General features: G+C 48.4%; 1 protein-coding gene across 2 annotated transcripts in view; it reads left to right on the plus strand.

Moving 5' to 3' along the window:
* Ergic1 (endoplasmic reticulum-golgi intermediate compartment 1) overlaps positions 1-20,105 on the plus strand; it is a 100,421-nt gene that overhangs the window by 19,440 nt on the left and 60,876 nt on the right. Inside the window, exon 1 of one of the 2 annotated variants that reach the window (XM_051180998.1) lies at positions 1,114-1,219. The exons of the other annotated variant lie outside the window; for it this stretch is intronic. Within the exon in view, the coding sequence (XP_051036955.1) occupies positions 1,131-1,219 (89 nt within the window). The 5' untranslated portion in view covers positions 1,114-1,130. Of the gene's footprint in view, positions 1-1,113; positions 1,220-20,105 lie in introns of those variants that run through there. 2 annotated transcript variants of the gene reach the window in all.

A 20,105-nucleotide genomic window follows, 5' to 3' on the forward strand; every position in this document is an offset into this window, starting at 1 on the left:
GGTGCACCTCCTTGTAACTGAACCAGCTGAGGACGAGTGGCCAAAGCATCTGGTTACTGTCACCATTTGATGGCTGGGAATGTGAACCTGGGGTTTGGGGGGGTTGCATTTTTGTGCCTCTACTTTGAACACTGGACTTAGAAATGCAGTATTGGGAAAGAAAAAGGCAGAATGGAGTGAGAGGAGATGGCTTCTGACTTTCCAGAGCATAAGTGTAGTCTGCCCTGGTGGCCTTAGGCAGATGATTAGCCTGCAGGACCTGCTTTTTGTCAGCTGATATTAAATCAAAGCGGTGACATAGTGTCTAGCATGGACCAACTCCTTAGAAGGGACAGCCGGAACTGGGCCGGGGCAGAGGTATGTCTCTCTATGGAAGGAGCCAGTGGCCTTGAGGGTGACAGTGCAGACTAGTCATTAAGTCCCCAGTGTCAGGGCCACTCTGTCTTGATCATTAGGTCCTTGAGGGCTAGGGAGGTGCTGGGGGCACTAAGACTCAGAAGAATGTGGCAGACCTGTAGAGTGAGTGTGCAAGCCCTTGCTGAGGATGGTACCTTCCTTCTGGGGACAGTGGGATGTTGATAAGACATGGGAGTCACTCAGCCTTGCACCCAGAAGTGGCCAACAGTCAGCACCGGGGTCTGGGTCATTATGGGTTTGTCCAGTTATTTCTGTGTCTGGACCTTCATACAGGCTTCTATTTGTTCTTGTAGGTAACAGGGTTCAGCTGTCCTTCTGGAATTTCCCCACCACCTTGTGATAATGGCCTAGAGAAGAGAGATACATAGTTCAATCTGAGGGAGGGGACCTCTAGGAGGAGCCTCCAAATGTCCTAGAAATACCTATGTGTACAAATGTGTGTATATACATGTGTGTAGGGCTGTGTACTTATGCCCATCTGTGCCTCGGGTAGGACATGGATCCTGGGCTTTCTGTCCTCTTTGACCAGATGTGCCCAGTTGCTGTTACTCAGATAGGAATTGCCCAGAAATCATGTAATGTGTAATGTGCAGTGTGCCACAGGGCCAGCTGTCATGGTAATTTGATTGGTCTCATGGTCTCCTCTTGCTCCAGGGAGCAGCATTTAGGAGGAGTCCTGACCTCAGCCCCCCTGCTGTGTAGGCTGGCTGTTGATGTCTCCCTGGCCCCTGATCCAGGGTTCCAGGGATCAGAGAAGAGCCAAAAGCATCTGCCTACAGGTGTCTCACATAACAAGTTTCAGGTGAGCCCAAACTAAAGAATAAGACCCTGTCTCAAAAGAGCCAAAACCAGTAGCTGGACGTGGTGGGAAAGGCCTGTAATCACAGCATTTGGCAGGGTCAGGAGTTCAAAGTCATCCTATGTTATATAGGGTTCCAGGCCAGCCTGTACTACACTTAATAGTCTCAACAACAACCCTCATCCCCCTTTTATTAGCATCCCCATGCTTCAGGCCCCACATGGAGCTGTGACATCACACTCTATCGGCTGTCTGGGTTTAAGCACACAATGAGAGCAGCAAGCATGAACTCTGGATCCCCCAGAGCGTGGACACCCCAGCCCTTCTGTCTGCTGGGGCTTATTCCTTTACTTCTATGTCTTTAACTTCCTTAGAAATGGAGTGAGGCCTGGATCCCACCCTTCAGGGGACACTGACAGTTCCATGCCAGGCATATGTGTACCTGGTGTGCTAGAAGCATACAGCCATTGATTGTTGTTATGAGACAACATGGGACTTGCCTGAAAAGCAATTCAAGAAACAGTAACCAAAGCCCAGGAGCCTAACTTCTAATGTTTTTTCTGCCTCTTTAAATGACCATTGCAGGCTCTGGGAACAGACTTGCTCAGTCCCCTCTCCCCCTAAAGAAACTTCTGAGGAGCCACTGGACCAGTTGACACCAGGCTACCAGGGCTCCTGAAAGGAACCCTTTGCAAGCTGCCTGGGGCTTTTCTATAATGGACAAGGCCACTATGGGGCTGACTGCCTTTAGTGGGGCAGGCATAGCACAAGTGTTGTAGGTCACTGCATTGCCCACCACCTCCCTTAAAATGCTGGGAACAGAGGACAGCAGGGGTAGGAGAGGAGGTCATCTACCTGCCTCTGTGATTGCCCTGGTTCCAGGGTGGCTGCATCCTCCATGCTTCAACCCCCTTCCCTACACTTCTGCACAGGTGGCTTGGCTGAGCCAAAATTTCAATGCAAAGCCAATCAGTAGACAACCTCAGTCCTAGCCAATCCGTGCTGGCCTGTTGGCTCATTCACACAGCGACAGCTGCCTACTGAGCACTACATGCCCTGAACAGGGCAAAGGATTGGATGTCAAGCTGATCTCCATGGACCTACTGTCCATCCTTGTGAGGCTTGCTTTCCAGCTGGGAATTCATGGCCAAACGTTTTCTAACAAGAATGCTCAGAGAACTCTAGAGATGTTTAGCTGCTACAACTTTGTTCAGGATTCTAGAAGGCTCTCCCACGGTCTTTATTCTGAGATCTTAATGATAAACAGACCTGGTTTGGTCTGTAGTGGGAGTTCCAGGCTGGTCTGGAGGCAAACGTAGTTATGAATGGGTCAACACAGTGGGTAAGCAGCTCCCTGGTCTGGGAAGGAAGTGTGCCCTTCATGCTTCACGTAGCCAGAACCAGCTTTCTGTGGGTGGGTGCCTGTTCAGGCTCAACTACAACGCAAACCCATCATCTGGGCAGCAGTTGGCTCTGGCAGCAGCCAGCCTGTCTGCCAAGACCTCTCTTTGATTCACATTTTCCACATCAAGAGATGTTTTGAAAACATTGACCTTCAATTCATCAAATGTCACTTATTAAATTGTAAGTCACATCCAGCCAATTAATGAAAAGACAATGGGCCAGTGAGTCAGTACGTGGCATCTTGGCAGGAGTGTGCCTAAGCACTCCAGCGCAGAAGGCCTGGCCTAGTGATCTCTGTCCCAGGGCAGAAGGCATGTTACTGCCACGAGGGGCTGGGCTTGAGAGTGTGGCAAGGGTGGCAGTTGGGCTGGAGAAGCCGGGACATGCTGAACATACTACTGGGCCCAGGCAGGTAGACTGGGGCCTGACTTACCAGAAGCAGAGCCCAGCTGGGAAGGTGAGGGGGCATCAGGGCTGTGTGAGCACATGTGTTTGATGGGTAGAGAAGAGTGTGGGAGGTGGACAGTGCGTCCCGGGCTTCTTGGAGTGGGTGACACCTACACAAGTGTGAGTGGGAATTAGAGGGGAAGGGAGAAGAGATGGCATTGTAGTGTCTGTCTGTACCCACTGAGCACTGGGAGGAGTTGGGGTGACAGTGACAGACGAAAAACAGGTGAGGTGAATCTGCCGTACTGTATCAGACAGTGGGAGCCATAGAAGGTTCTAGAACAGATGTCATATTGAGGCAGGTAAGAAGGAGCAAGTATATGGAGACACCCCATAGTTGTGGAAGAAAGGAGCTGAAAGCCTGGTGGCATGGGTGAGCCCAGTTCCCAAAGATGGCAGGGGGGTGTGTTTTCCCTTCTAGAATGACTGTTCCTCACTTAGCCTTGTACATAGAGACAGGACAGAGATCTGAGACTGGAATACAGCTTGCCACCTTGTCCTTACGCCTTACTGAGTCCTCTTACCAATGGGGAAAGCATTCTTCCCCATGGGGGAGGGGAGAGTGAAGTACTGTAGTATGAAATGCTGGAAGAGTACCAGGCATGCAGACAGCTCTAGGTGAGTGTTGCCAGGGGCCAGAAAGCCTACAGCAGCGATGCATCAGCTGGGAAGTTTTAACTATTTGAAAAGTAGTGCTGGGGCCTCAAGGCAATAGTCTTTAGGGACACGTTGGCATATGTTCACATTCATTCACACTGTAAATGTTGACTTTTGTGCAGGAGAGTCAGGGAACCTGTGGGACTTTTAGTTTGCTCATTGTGAAGGGGATGAAGTCCAGTGCCCGCTTCACAGGGCAGAAATTGATGCTGGAAAAGGGCTTGGCAATGGACTTCGCTGGGGTGGGTCCTCACTCACTTCCTGGAACGGTTCAGGTTGCTGCCGCTTCCATAGCCAGTAGAAGCAGCAGCATTTCCTTTCCGACACTTTCAGGAAGATGCCTCTCTGTTCGTGTCACTTCCTTGTAGAGGCTCTGGACTGGACACCTCCACCCTCACCCCATGAGTCTTGAACTCTTGGCTAGACTCATGCATAGCAGGGAATGGTCCACAGCCTGGGCTCCACCTCTTCCTGGCTGTGGGAAGTTGGGTAGGTCCTTCATCACTGTGGAATTGCTTTCTCTTCTGTAACAGTGGGCTCATCACGGTGTCCGTTGCCCCAAGCATTGTGTGAGGGCAAGACATAACAGCACACATCTGTGTGCCTCTCTCCGGGCCTGTATTGGGGAGGGGACCAGATGTGTGTTGTGTCATTTTCTGGGCAGAACAGGATCCTGGAGGAAAGGGTTCACAGGGGAGTCGCAGATGCAGGATATCCCAGGATCTCCGGATAGAGAGGTCTGGAGGCATCTCAGCTGAGTATCTGGTCATAGTCCAGAAGCAGGAGAGGCTGTCCACACTGGGCCAGCCATGTGTACACGGGTCAGAGTTTATCTTAGCCTGTTCAGCACCCTGCAAATGCAGGAGCAGCAATTCCTACTCTCCAAGGGTAGAAGCTTCTGCAGGCCAGGTACTTGGTGCCAAAGCCCTGACGGGGGGCCCCTTTGTGCACCTGAAGCCCTCTAAGTGGTGGCCATGCAGAGAGAAATTTGTAAGCAGCCCGGAAGCATACCCAGGGAGCCTTTCTGTGGTCCTCTTGTCCATACTTTCCCTTACAGCTTCCTGGGATCCAGGGGCTAGGAGGCAGCGCATAGCCTACATTCCTTGTCACAGTCCACACCAGAGAATCAGGTTGTAGTTGGCACCGAGGCAGACCCTAAGGTCTCCTCTGTGCCCCGCATCCCCTCCATTCCCCAGCTAGGGTCACAGCAGCGCCCTTCCCTGTAAATACCAGTCCACTTACATGTACATTTTTTCTCTATGATTTTCCTGTTTTGATGAGACACTGCCTTTGGCCACACAGGTTCCCTAGGGGACTGTGGTCCTGAGGCCCAACCCTAGCCAGTCATTCAGGAATTCTGCTTCCTGGCGCCCCACACCCTACGCATTCCACCGGGGCTAGTGCCTCCTGCTCTGTGTGAATGGGGTCTGCCTTCCCTATTCCCACGGTTCCCATGGCCACTTCCTTATCACCCTCTCCAGCTGACTGAAAAAGGCCACATTCCAGGGCAGAATTAGACTCACCCTCCCTTTCTGTTTTCCTCTGGCCTCAGGCAGGAGAGTTTGCTAGAGTTCATGGCCTGGCGCTGGAGCCCTCTTGCACGAGGACCTGACTTGCTGTCTACCACTTCTTGTTCAGCCATGTCCCCTGAATCTGTCACTGGGTTTCTTGAATCATTTGAGGAATGCATGGAGCCCCTGCTGTCTGTCAGGCATAGTCCCAGGCACTGGGCTTTCAAACAGTGGGGGCTATAGGTGTACCATGGCTAGGGACCAGCTAGCAGAGGAGGGGTGGCTGTTTTCATTTGCTCCAAGTTGTAGATTCAGCTGATGCCTGGATGCGATAATTCTGGCTGCCTCTGAGGGGGTCACTGTATGATGTTTGTACAGTGCTGGGGATAGGACCCAGAGCCTCTGCATATATGCTCTAGGCTATATCTGCAGCGGGTAGAATGGGGGTTCCTTTAAGAGGCCCCCTTCCTTCTGCCTTTAGGCTGAGGCACAGGGCAACGTCTGAGCACTGATGCCGTGCTCTTCAAATATCCCAGGCTTCAGGACCACAGCCAGGGAAACCTTTCAAAAGTTACCTAATTCTGTTAGAGCAGCAAAAGTGAACTGAGACAAGCATGCATCTGACAGTCTCCAACAAACCCAGTGGAACATTCCAGAAACTAACCAACAAGTACCCCTCAACAGTAAAACAAGGGAACACCAGTAGTGCAAGGACAGAGACACAGCTCCACACTGTGGACTGCAGCAGTCTGAGGGGCTCTCTTCAGAGACGACCTCTGCTCAGGAAAACCCATGGTTCCTAGCTCATTACAGAGAAGAATCTTATGATGAGCCAACATGAGAGAGTCAGGGTTTATTAAGTGAGATTTTCATGTAAGTTTTTAGCACAGGTGCTAAAGGGAAGAGAGGTTTTCGGGAAGAAAGCAAGACACTGGAGAGCCTTGGGGGTGGGCTTCTCTGAGAGCCACATACCCGTCTTCATCTTTACAGTGGACAGGTATAAGACTTCGGTAGGCTTACAAGATCTTATTTTCAAAGGGTTGCTAAGAACCTGATTGAGATCTCTGAGTGGTTCCCTGGGGTGCCTGACAGGATTACATTTGACATGGTGGGTCACAGGCAGGTAGGAGGTCGTCACTGTAAGCAACATTAATAGTCTTGTTGATGAGAGTCACAGAAGTTGTCTGGGAGGGAATGAGGCTTACCCAAGGACATACGCATTCATCCCCTATGCCTGGTTCATTAGCATTTTAGCAAAATATCTATATTTGATCTGTCTATCATATTTATGATCAATCTATTACTTATTAGGCCTATTATCCATCTATATCTATCATCTGTCTACCTATCTACTTATCTGTCTATCTATCTATCTATCTATCTATCTATCATCTATCATCTATCAATTCTGGCTTCTCAGCTGCTCAGAGGCTTCAGCAAGACTCCAGAGTGTAAGGGGCACTTTTTCCTTTTCATGTCTCTGTAATTCTCCCTGTCCTCTCTGCCTCAGAAAGGTTGAAGACCTGTCCCAGATTGCAGGGATCCTAACAACTGAATGCATTGTGGTAACTGAACCCAGCAAAGCAAAAAGCAACAGCAAACTTAGCTGCTCTTCTAAAGGACCCAGGTTCGGTTTCCAGCACCCACATGGCAGCTAACAACTACCTATAACTCCAGTTCTAAGTATCTGGCACCCTATTCTGGCTTCCTTAGGCACCAGGCACAAAAGTGGTGCACAGATCTACATGCCAACAAAATACCCACACACATAAAATAACAGGAGTGGGAGAGTTAGAATAATCCTGGGAGAGTTGGCAGCCTAGCCGATGGGATCCTTCCAAGGCTAGCTCCTCAGTTTTGAGAATTTAAATTTCATGAGATCTTAGCCTCTCACTTAGGAAGCCAGGTGGAGGGTGTGGGAACCTGTGGCCATGTTTATCTTCTGGGGATAGAAATAGTCTGAAGTGTAAAGGTTATGCCGAGAACATGAGGGGAGGAAGAGAGAAGAGCAGAGGAGAAAAACGTTAGAGGCCTAATGATACAGGCTTGTTATCCCAGCCATTTGGAGGCAGTAGGATCACAAGTTCAAGGCCTGTCTGGGCTATAGAGCAAGTTTAGACCCAGCCTATGCTACTTAGTGAGACCCTGTCTCCAAAGGGGGGGAGGGGGTGGGGAAGGAGGGCTGGTCATCTGACTCCATGATAAAGTGCTTGCTTGCAATGGGCCTTCTGAACCCTAGACTCACACCCACAGATTCAGAGAACTACAGGAAACACTCAGAAAAGTTGTATTCATCTTCACTGTGTACAAACTTTCCTCCCTTGTTCTTGTCCCCGATGTTGTTTCCCATACTCACCATCATTGGTTGTCTTGGGTAAGTCAGTGAGAAGTGATTTCAAATGCATGTGAGGATTCGTGTGTTTCCTGTACATTCTGTACAACACCATTGATGTCCCTGGAGTTCCAAGTGGAATGCTCAGGACAACTGTACATGTTTGGAGAAAGGCTTGATAGATGATGGTGATGGGAAGATAAATGCTTTCCAGCTGTAAAATTGTTTCCATGAAGAATCCTCCCCAGTAAGTTATCTGGCCTTGTTATTTAAACTAGGGTCAAAGCCGGAATCCAGGTGGCAACTGACAACCAGGCTTGGCCACCACTCCTAGTAGTCCCCATGGAGACTACTCAATGTAGCCATATTGGGAAGAGGGATCAGTAAGGAGACCCAGTGACCCCCTAGTCTATTTGATGGGAGGTCTAGGTTCAAATGGAAGGCCAGAGTTCCATTGAGATATAGGTCCACCCTTCTTTCTCTAGGGCTGCAGTGTCCAGCTAGGTGGCTGACAGGACTCCATGCACTGCCTTTTTGGCTGGTCCTAGGCCTCGTTCAGCCCTTCTCTTCTCCCAGCCTGAGATTCTGAGGGAAATTCCAATTCCATAGGCTACATTAACTTAATATTCTGGTAGCCAAAGAGGGGGAAGTGTCTTCACTCTTGCTAGGAAAAGCTTTTCTTGATGGGGGTCTGGGTCACCTGTCCTGCGTGGGGGAGTGTGCCCCTTGCTGGCACCACTGAATCCAAGCCAGGAGAAGGGATTTGTCCTCCGATCCATTCCAGTGCTACCCACATAGCAGCCACTCTTGGCACCATCACAGTGTTTGCTGTGTCTGTCACACATCCACCACCCTGTGCACACAGCATATTTTACTTAAGTAGGCTCATTTTGAAAGCTCAAATGGATGGATTTTCAAAGGCAAACATTGATCTCATCTCCACACATGGAAAACAGCCATCTCCAGTGAGTCCCCAGTGAATCCCAGGAATCCATGAGTGAGCAGTGAGAAGCTCTGAGGGAAGGACTATCATTGGCCCGTTTGTCATTTTACTAAAAGATGAGGATTATTGGAGTTGGAGGTAGCTCTGTGGTAGAGTGCTTGCCCATTGTGTGTGTGTGAAGTCAAGCACTGTAATAACAGAACTTTTCTTCATTTCATAAGGAATACAGGAATGTATCTTAAAGATGCATGTTCAGGGGCTAGGAAAATGGCCTAGTCAGTAAGAACACTTGCTACATGGTGTAAAGATCTGAGTTCAAGTCCTTGGCACCTGTGTGAAAAGCTGGGTGTGGCTGAGCCTATGACTCCAGAACTGGGAGTAAGGCTCAGACAAAAGGATCTCTGGAGCTTGCTGACCACCAGTCTCTGTCCAGATTTAGTGAGAGACCCTGTCTCAGGGCAGTAAGATAAAGAGTGATAATTATCCTCTGACTTCTGCACGCACACACACACACACACACACACACACACACACACACACACACACACACGAGATACACAGCCAAATACAAAAGTGGGGCTGGTGATGGAGGCCTTGCCTAGCATGCATTAGACCAGGGTCTCCTCCCCAGCACCTCTCCACCAAAGTGAGATTATCAGATGTTCAAAGGCCTGCTGACACCAGATGAGATTTTCTTTTAAAGTTAGCAGGACTCTTGAGAGAGAAATGAGAAGTATTTTCTGCCCTTTTTAGGATTCTGCGTAACACCTCGTTAGGCACAGGCAGTTGCCAGATCCACCTGTTCCTTCCTGAGGGACAGGAAGGCAAGGGCACATAGACACAACAGTCGTTACCCGTCACGCTGGGGACTGTGGCCCTCATGTGGCCTGGCCTGCCTCTTCCAGGAATTCAGTGCTGGTAGTTCTTGGAGGTTGCATCTGAAGCCACACTTCCTCTAAGCAGCAATCCTTCTCTTCCACAATTTCATGGCATTTCTTCAAAAGCCAAAAGTTAGATATGTGTTCTTTTAGGAAGTATGGGGATTGTTTCCCAGTGTGGTATTGTTCCTGTTCAGTTCTGAGAACTGGATTTTGGCCTGTTGATCTGATGCCATGTGTGTCACCATGCTTGAGCTGATGTCACCTGTGTCACCATGCCTGTAACCCCAATACTTGGAGGCTGAGACAGGATAATCGCACGTTTAAGGACAGCCTGGGCCACATAGTGAGACTGTCTCAAAAAATCAAAATAAACTAAACATCATACCTTTAATCCTTAGCATGACAGAGCTTCCCAGATGGTGAGAAGGCTTCTTTTCCTGTTGTTGTTTGTTCGTTTGTTTCCATGCCGGTTGTAATCCACTAACTTAACTTGGTGATGGCCCACCAATCATCAGAACCTGCATTTGGGAAAGCAACCTTTCAGAGGGCTAAATTTAGCACCACACTAACAGCCTCATTATGGGGGGAGGGGAGAAGCTCCCTACTGTGTGCTGTGAACAGGACTGTACTCTGCCTCATTTAATCCCAGCTACATTTGTACATCAGGCCACTGGGTCTCAGAGAGGCCATCACATTCCCCAGCTCATGAAGCAACTGGTCAGATTCCAGAAGCTGATTGAGCACTGGGGGACTTCCTCCGTGCACCTGCTGCGGCTCCTTGTCCCAGCTCTTCCTACAGGCAGTGGCTAGCATGTGTGTCATGCAAGGTCATGAAGAAAACCCTACCTGGTCTCTAATGTGACCCTAAGCCAGGGCAGAGGAGTCCCAGGGCTGGCAGAAGGTTATCTTTTTCTTTTTAAATGATTTTTAAATTAAGCTATGACTCATCAAAAAGTGCAAGTGAGTACAGGCCAGCGGTGGGTACCCAGGTCACGGGTGAGACCCCACTCCTAACACATCTCCTAACTTCCTCCCTGTGTTGTGACCTGGGTGTCACATGAATGAAATCACACTTTCCAATTGTCTGAGTTTTGGATTTCTTTTACCTGCCAGATCTGTGGATGTCTCAGGAATCCATTCTTTGTTGTTGTCATCACAGAATCTGATATTCTTTGTACTGTTCCAACTTTTAAAAAATTTCATAGAATGTATTGAACACATAAAACCACCTAGAGAATAACATATACCCATCTTTTTCCTAAAAAGGAGCCCAGTCCCCTCATTTCTGCTGAGATCAGCAGAGCCACTCTGAATATGTGTGGGATCCTACACGATTAGCAGGGGTTTGGCTACCTATTTACGAGTCTTTATCAGACCCTTAGTTTGAGCAAGTGCATGTGCACATGCCCACACGTGTGGACAGGTTTGCTTATTTGTTTTGATGCATTCAGTTAACCTTTGTCAGTGTGCTAAGTCTGTCTAGGATCTAGAACCTCAGCTCTACGCTATTGAGGAACAAATCTGAGAAGGAAAGTCTGAGAGAGAGTAGACTGGCTATGGCCACAGTCTGTGGGGCTCTAACATGGAGGGTTGAGGCCTCAGCTGTGCTCCAAGTGTTTCCTGGCAATGCCATTTTGAGTGACGAGTGACAGTTACCTTTCTTACTGAGAAAACTGTTTTCTGGTAGTCCATTTCTCCCAAGGTCATTGGTGTTGCATGGTTAGCAAAGAGATGCCTCCAAACACTGAGTACAAAGGGTGATGCTCCTCCTCAGCGGCACATATAGGTTGCGCAAGGCCAAGGTTGTCTCATGGGAGCACCTAGGAGGCCTGGTCAGCCTGTCAGTCCCACAGCTCTTTGTGGGACACCATCAAGGTACTTATGTACTGCCAGAATCACTGGCTGGCCTTGGCTCTCTGCTGTGGTGTTTGTGTCCCCAATTCAAGCCACTCGCCTCTCCCTTGTCCCTCTCCTTTCAAAACACACTTTTAGTCCTGGTTTTTTCATCATAACCCAGTGAGGGGCTCCTTAATTGCTAAGTAGACAACAGGGCTGGACTTCCTCCCCTATCCTCTCCAGTCTGCACTCTGCCGTACAGTTTGCAGGGAATGCCCTTTCCATTAAAGACCCTGCCTTCTGTAGAGTTTACTGGGTACCACAGATTTGAGGTACCACTTAATAATCTCACTTTACTTTTAACCTCATACAACAAGAGAGACATACCATTCTTATTTTGGGGAAAATAAACTGAGGCCCAGAGAGATGTAGCCAGTTGCCTAAGCAGAGTCAGAAGTTAACCTCAAAGCCTGGGTTGCCTTTGTTTCCCCTGATACTGCTCTGTGAATGAGGGAAGGCATGTGCAAGCCTGCTGCTAAAGTCACAGCACAGTGATGACATCACAGCAGCCCACAGCTACCCCATGCTTCCTCTGGGCTGTGAACTTGCATACGCATTTCCTCATTTCATCCTCTCTCCTATGACTCGGGGTCTTTCACTCCCATCTTACAGGTGAAGACCCCCAGAGGTTCAGAGAAAAGTGTTTCCAAGTCACTCAGCTAAGGCACGGGGTGGTGGAAGCCTGGACCTGAAGAATTTGATTTGAAAACCAGGCAAATGGCTGTGTCCAGACAATGGAGCATTATTCAGCATTTAAAGGCAGTGAGCTATAAAGGTAGGAGAAGACATGGAGGATCCTTTAGTATGTGTCACAGAGAGGAAAAAGCCAGTCTACAAAGGCTACAGGGCCACTGACTCCACATGAACAGCATTCCAGAAGAGTTAGGGAAATACCCATCTGTGCAAACATGGAATACAAGAGAGACCCCTGATGTAAACCATGGCCTTGGGGTGACCTATGCTGGGCTGTTTCACCAACTGTAGCAGGTGGCCTCTGGCTGAGGATGCTGCTGGGGAGTTTATGCACTTATGGCAACAGGGTGCATGTGAGGACTCCCTACCTGTTACGTGTAAGGTTTTCCCCGCTGATCTGGACCCACCACGGCGCCAGCCCCTAGTAACACACTAAGACATCATATTTGATATAATGCTGTTGGCCAGTTACTTGTTTCTTACCGGCTAGCTCTGTCTTAATTATTAACCCATTTCTATTAATCTGTTTCCACGTGGTCTCATCTTACTGGAGAGTAGGGCAGGCTTCTGTCTCTCTCGTCTCTACATGCTGACTCCTCCCTACTACTTCCTCGAATCCTCCTTCTCTCCTAGTCCCACCCATCTTCCTTTCCTATTGGCCAACAGTGCTTTATTCATTAACAAATACAAGAAACATATTTACAGAATGACATCTCCCATCACCTACCTACCATTCAATTTTTGACATGAACCTAAACTGCTCTACAGCATGGTCTTAGGGTTTGGTGATGTAAAATGGTCGCAGAACATTGGTCTAGTGTGTTCAAGACCCTGGATTTGATCCCCACCACTGTACCCTTCAAAATAATCTGTCTTTAGATGTGCATGTTGATTCTGGGGCTGCCAGCAGCCTGTTCTTCCTGTACCCACAGCATAGGCTCCATGCCTCTGCAGAGGATGCAACTTCCCTAGTGTGATAGGCTGAGGCTATTGTCTTGACCAGCTCTCCTTCTAGGCCTGCTTTGTGGTGTCATTTGAAACCCAATTCAGTCCTGTGTGTTGTGTAGGGGCTGAGGCAGGCAGGCACTGGGCACTTCAGGTGGTGGCTGGCATAAGTGGCTGGGCTGTGCCCAGAGGAAGGATTGACTGATCCCCCAGTGAGGGCCTGGGGAGGGAGAGGATCCTGTGCTCTGTGGGCCCCACTCCCTAGAACAGCGTATGCTGGCGTCAGGGGAGGGGGTAGGGGAGAGGCTGACCTTCGTCCTGCCAGGGCATTGCAAAATACAAGCTGAGTTGAATCAATGTCTTTTGGAAAAATACATTTTGCTCAAGAGCCAAGTTAAACTGGGGCTTGGGCAGCCAGCATGTTGAAGTCTTAAGTATGACTCATTATGGGAGGGGCAAGCTGAGCCAGAGGTGGGCCATGAGCACTCAGTGGGCCCAGGCACCCTCTGTGCTAGGCCATTTGGCCAGCCCCTGGCCCACAGTTGGAGGCAGCTTGTGTGTATAGGTGTCGGGAACCAATGGCTTCATCAAGGCTCAGATACTCATACCTGTTTAGAGAAGATGTTGTCTCTAAGACATCATAGACAACATGAATCTACAAAAGTGAAATTTTCTTACGTGCATTACTGACTTAGGGATGACTCCCCTCTGAGATGAGTCTGGAGAATTATGGACATCTGGATGTCCCTGTTTTTGTGACTTTGGGATTTGGGGCAACTTTCTGGACATCTGTTCCCTCCCTTTAAAATAGGTTTGAATAGAGCTTGCTGGTGCACAGCTATAATCCCAGCACTAGGAATGCTCAGGCAGGAGGATTGAGAGTTCAAGGCCAGCCTGGCTATAGCGTGAATTAGGGGGCAGTGTGACTACATAGTGAGCCCTTTCTCAAAAACAAAATTAAATAAATCAACAAATGTATGTAGAAGTGCTTGTATTGAATCAGCCTCAGTGAATATTTGGAAGGTGTGAATCATATTCCCATGCCTGCGTCCTTGGCAGACATTACTAATCCATCTCAGCATGGGACAGAACTCAGCTGCAGCAACAGGGCCTGTAGACTTGTAGACCTGGGCCATAACTTCTGGGCCATAGGACAATCCTTAGTCTCAAAGTCCCCATTGAGCTCTGCAGCTTTCACTCAAGCCTCTGCCCTCTTGTTGTCTGTTCTGGGACAAATATATTTCATTGTCAAGATTTAAGGTTGAATTTACAAGTCAAATGGTTGTCCTCAGGCCAAATCTGATGCATAGATATTTGTTTGCCATGTCTTTTTATTGCTTTAAAGTAGTAGTTGGCAACCTTTTTCAAATTGGTAATTTCACATAAGACCTCCAGATTTCTGAGTTTCCCAGATCTGATGATCTGGGACCTTTTGTTTTACCCATGAACCAGGTCTTTTTGGGACCTCTCTAGCCATCACAGGGCCTGGCCCATTCCCTGCATTTCCAGGATGTGCTGAGCCTTATTCTAAATTCTCTACTTTGGGGACACATGAGTTCTGGTTGGCTTGATGCTCCTAGAAGGAATATTGCTCTCACCTGTAAATGCTTCTCGGGGGGAATTGGCACTAGGCTTCTGTCTTCTCATGTGGTTTTCTTTAGAGCCAAGCCAGGTGTGCCAGGAGCTGTAGAGGTTAAAAACAGGCCATGGTCCCTGACTCCTCTTACATCTATGACGTGTGACCCGCATTATCAGTGGGGCAGGAAACTGTTTGATTCTCTTAAAGGACACATTGCATAGCCCAGGTACCTGGGGCTCAGTTGACATCAGTTGCTTCAAGATGATTTTCCCACCTCAAGATTGCTGGGGCAAGCACTGGAGATCTCAAGATGTGCGAAACAACTCACTGTCCTCTGAGAATTCATAGCTTTGATGATAAGATACCACTAGTGTAAATGAGACAGCATAGGGTGTGCTATTCATTCCTGAATATAACACATGGATTTAATGACAGAGTAGGGAAAGTGATGATAGGGCTTTAGATATATCAAAAGAAATGGACGGTTCAGCTGGCTTCGGCTGGGAGGGAGGGAGATGTACGAGCTGAGTTTTGAAGAATTATCTTGATCATCAGTTTGCTCCTCCCACTCCATCTGAATTCACCTGGCTGCATTCCAGGAAACTTTCAAGTGTGCACCAGCCGCTGGGCCTTTGCACCTGCTGTCCTTGCTGCCTAGAATGTTTCTTTAGACACTTCCTTGGCTGTTGCCTCATTTAATTTGGGTCTCTATTGCCTGGTTCCTTGTCATATTATTCTTATCCTGCTCTGCTTCCCTCATAGCCTATCTGAAGCAGCCCCTGCTATTTCCTTTTTCTTCAAATGCTTACCAGAGCACAGAAGAGCGAAGGCAAGGAGGTTGGGATGTGACATAGCTATATTCCCAGCACCTAGCCCAGTGCCTGGTCCACATCAGCTATTCAATGATGTGGAAGAATGGTAGATGGGAGGGAGAGCAGAGGATGTACGTGAGGGCACTGAAAGGCTCAGAGCTGACACTCAGCTGGGACACAGTGGGCCTTTCAGAGACAGAAGCTGTGGTGGCACCATGGGACAGAAAGAGGGCAGATAGAGCCCAGGCTGGCCAACCAGACCTCCTGAGACAGAGCCCAGCTCATTTCATTTTCTCATGAATAACCTGCTTGTTGCTCATAGGAAGCAGTCCTCTGAAACCTGGAGCCAAGCCTGCTGCAGCCAGCTTCATTCCTTCTCTTTGTCCCACCCCCCAGGACAATGAGAATAGTCCTCACTCTAATGTGCCTGGGCAGTTATCAATTTCTCAAGTTCACAGTTGTCTGCCAGACCCCTCTACCATCTTAGCCGCAAAGACTGACCAGGATGGAGTTCCCAACTTGACACCAGCTCATTGAGTCACCGTGAGCTTTGGCGATCCTGAGCCCTTGCAGGAATTGTCCAGTGCCAGTGGCTCCTCTCACCCTTTTCCCCAGGCTTATTTCTGCTTTCAGACTGTTCTGTCTTTCTACTCAGGTGGTGGAGGTACATGCCTTTAATCCCAGCACTTAGCAGGCAGAGACAGGTGGATCTCTGTGAGTTTGAGACCAGTCTTGTCTACAGAATGAATTCCAGGACAGCCAGGACTACACAACACAGTGAAACCCTGTCTCAAAAAAAAAAAAAAAAAAAAACCCCAAATAAATAAATAAATAAATTTTAAAAATGAAAATAGTGATAAATCTAATTGTTATGCCTCGAATTCCCACCCAGTTTTGAAGATCAAATGAGGAAATAAGGGTTAGAACCCAGGCTCATCAAATCTCATTCACCTTCCTGGTTAAAAGCTTCACTTGAGCCAGGCTGTGGTGGCACACATCTTTAACCTCAACACTTGGGAGACAAAGGTCTAGGAGTTAAAGGTCAGTCTATAAAGTGAATTCCACAACAGCCAGGGCTACACAGAGAAACCGTGTCTCGGGAAAAACAAAAACAAAAAACAAAACATTTATTTGGTCCTTTTACCCCAGTCCTAGCTAGAACCCAGCCTTGACTTACTTCCCAAGGTCACAGGATGCAGCCCAAAGGTGTTCTTAGCTCTCAGCACCACTGGACCGAGCCCAACAACAGGCCCAGAGGACGTTTAATGTCCACACAAAGGCTCTTTCCACAGCCATCTCTGCGTGCTATCCTCCCCAGTGAGAAACACTGATCCCCAAGACCTACCACCCCCTGTTTAAAACCTGTTGGAAGGCAGCCCCTGGCGGGAAGCCACAAACATGAAAGCCCAATCCAGGAATAGCTCTTGCCACTCAGCACTTAAATGCTGCCTGTATTTTTACCCCGTGATGGGTCACTTTTGAAAGCCCCCGCTCATGTTCTGCCCCTCTAAGAATACTTTTCCATTTATAGCATCTGTCCGGGTGGTTTGGGGCCAGGCAGAGCATCCTGTTTCAGTGAGTTGGAAACACTTTGGGGTTCCTGTTCCCCAGCAGGAAACCTGAATCCAGGCCAAGCCCCAAGTGCCTTTCTGCTTTCAGGGTCTGAGCAGATCCGGCTGCCCGGCTGCAGTGCTGGGAGACAGGTGGGGGCGGAGGCCCCTTGTCAGCTCAGTACTGCCAGGGTCCCCAGGCAGCAGAGCATTGCAGTTCTGTGGTTCTGGAGCACCTTTTCCCCATCACTTGCCCACCAGATGCCCACTGCCTTCTGCTAGCACAGGGTCCTATAAAGGTGCAGGAGAGCAGCGCTGAGCAAGGGCAACTAAGGTCCCTGGGGGCGGAGTTTAGGCGTGGTCAAGGAAAGTCGCCAGGTGGTCCCCTTTGGTTCCTTTCCAGGTTCCAATCCCAACTTTTTCTGGTTCTGTGAGCCCAGGCAAGTGGTTTAGTTTCTTGGTCTCTGCATTTGTTGATGGTGTTCCCTATATGGCGGGCAGGATTCAGCAGGGTAGAAGTGGTCAGGTGTCTCAGTAGTACCTAGCCTAGGAGGTGGGACTCATCTGTCCTAGGCCCCCTCTCATCTGTTGACTCAGAGTGGCTCAGATGGATACGGAAGGAAGGTCTTTCGAAAGAAACTTGGCATCAGGAACAGGTGCGTGCTATAAGTTCTAAGGTGCCTAGGCCCTACCTGGACTACATTTCTTGGGGATGCAGAACCTGCCCCGGTCTACCCTGGATGGCTCATTCACAGTCAAGCTAGGAATCTGAGAATCTGATGGTTTCCTGGAAGGTTCTGAGGGCATGTGTATGGACCCCACTTGGAGGAATGCCATCCCCCCACCCACCTTACTGGTGTCTGTTGGGGCATCCTCTGTGTGGGAGTGGGAGGTACTCAAGGCTCTGGCTCTCACAGTGTAGCCCAGTGGTGGAGTCAGGCAGTGTACAAGAACATGTGTACATGTAACTCTAAGCAGAGAGTGAAAAAAAGAGCATGGAGGAGTGACCAGAGCTACGGGCTCCCAAGACGGTGACATTTAAACATAGGCATCAGTGAAGGAGTAAGCCATGTTGCTGAGTGAATGAACACCCCAGATATAGGAAGTTTTGTTTATAAAAGGTAGTTATTGGTTCATAAGTATTGAGTGGAAAATTATAGTCATGGTTCATATATTTTAAACATGTCCTAAATAACACAGTGAGCTCTGTCACCCTGAAATATGAATATCCCTTTGTCTAGACCCACCCATTAGTCCCTTGGTGGTCACCCTGGTCATCAGGCCCTCTGCCACGGTATCACAGGATTTATTTGATTTAAGCTTTATTTTTCTTAATAGTAGTTCTGAAACACATGAGTGGTAATATTGGCAATTTTATTGCAGTTTAACATTATGTTCATTCTGTTGTTGCTGACATTGTCCCATGCCTGCTTTCTGTGAATTAAATTTCTCATAGATATGCTTATGAAAAGGGGAGACCACTAACACAGAGTAAGAAATTAAGACTCCTTCTGTGTCTTTTACATTTTATCTCTAAGGAATGTGTCTAGCTGAAGGAACAGAAAACCCAAATGGAAGTTGTGAATATGTTTTGTGTTTCTAATGTAACATGAAGATTGAAGGTGTAGGCAGCTGTGGGTTTTGGTCCAGCAGCCCAAGAATGCCAGCTTCTCTGTCTCTGCTGCTAGCTAAATGGTCTCCAGAAAGCTGCCTCAGCCCTGGGTATCACATTTGTATCCAAGATAGGAGGGTGGAAATAAAGATGAAGTGTTTAGAGGCCCTTTGAATCCTAAATTTAAACCTCACCGTCCTGCAATACTTCATATCAAATGTCATTGACTAAGGGACTAGAGAGTTGGGTCCAGTGGGTAAAGTGCCTGTCATGCAAGCATGAGACTCTGAGTTTGGATCCCCAGATCCATGTAAACTCTGGGTGTAGCAGCATGTGGGGGTTGGGGTAACCCTAAGAGGATCCTTAGGGCTCACTGGTCAGGCATGGTAGCCAAATAGATGAGTTCCAGGTTTAGTGAGAGACTGTCTCAAAAAGAAATAAATAAACAAATAAAGTGGCTAGAGATCATCCTCCCCTCCCCCATGTGTTCTTGATTTACGAAGGAGTTTGGGTCACTTGTTTTGTAGAATCTCCAAAATGGGGATTCTGAGTCCTTCGTGGTTTTCTGAATCTTCTGTAACTGGTGAGCTCAGGAGCCTTGAGTGGGTCCAAGGTGGGTTTTCTCATCAGGAAATGTTTCTGGTAGTGTTGGGTATTTGCATTGGTAACCTGAGATGGGCAGTGATGGCTGAGCTGGCCTGGCTGTCTAAGTTTCCCATCCCCTGGATGGAGCTCACAGAGGGGTGAATCTTCCTGATCCTAACTGGTCCTTCTGTAAGATAGGACTTTGCTCTCATCAACTCTTTGGGGCCCTAGGAATAGATATTGTGAAAAGGAGATTCAAAATAACCGTTTTTCCTTACTTGCCAATTTTCAGAGTGACAAGCTAGTGGCCTAGTATGTTGAAAGATGTTCAGCAGGTTTGTGGTTTTGGGGTGTTGTTTGGAAGGCCTGGATTATAGCGTATTGTTTGATATGTTATATCATGACTGTTATTAGATTTATTGGCCTTTACATGACACATAGTTAAGTGTACAGTTTGCTACGTGTACACCATGACATCATCACAATCCAGATGATGAACGTGTCCATCACTTCCCAGAGTTCTCTTCATCCCCACCCGAGGGGATATGCTGGGACTCTAGATTGAGTTGGACTTTCTAGAATCTAATGTGGATGAAATCACACTGTCTGAACCTTGTTACCTTTATTCAGCACGCTTTCTGAGACTTGACCATGAACACCTGCCAGGACAACATCCCACTTCATGGATATTCCATACTCCCATGTCCATGGACATTTAGGGTGTTTTCCTCATTTGGCTGTTATAAGTAAAGGTCCCTGAGTGATCATGTACACACCCCTGTGTATGTGTAGTTTTTCACATCTCCTTGGCACACACCTAGGGTGACATGGCTGGGTCCTACAGTGAATGTGTACTGTGTTTTGATAGTTTGACTGCACTATGGCTTGCGAGGCCCACTTCCTCCATGTGCAGGCAGGCATCAGAAGGACTGGCGGGTGACTAGGTCCAGGGACTCTCCACTTAGGAGTCAAGGAGTGCTTTCTGCAGAGTGGGTCAGTCCTTCCGTGACTTCGGGTCTTGAGGCTCAGTCTGGTTTCACAG

Source organism: Phodopus roborovskii, unplaced genomic scaffold, assembly GCF_943737965.1.
Source record: "Phodopus roborovskii unplaced genomic scaffold, PHOROB, whole genome shotgun sequence".
NCBI lineage: Eukaryota > Metazoa > Chordata > Mammalia > Rodentia > Cricetidae > Phodopus > Phodopus roborovskii.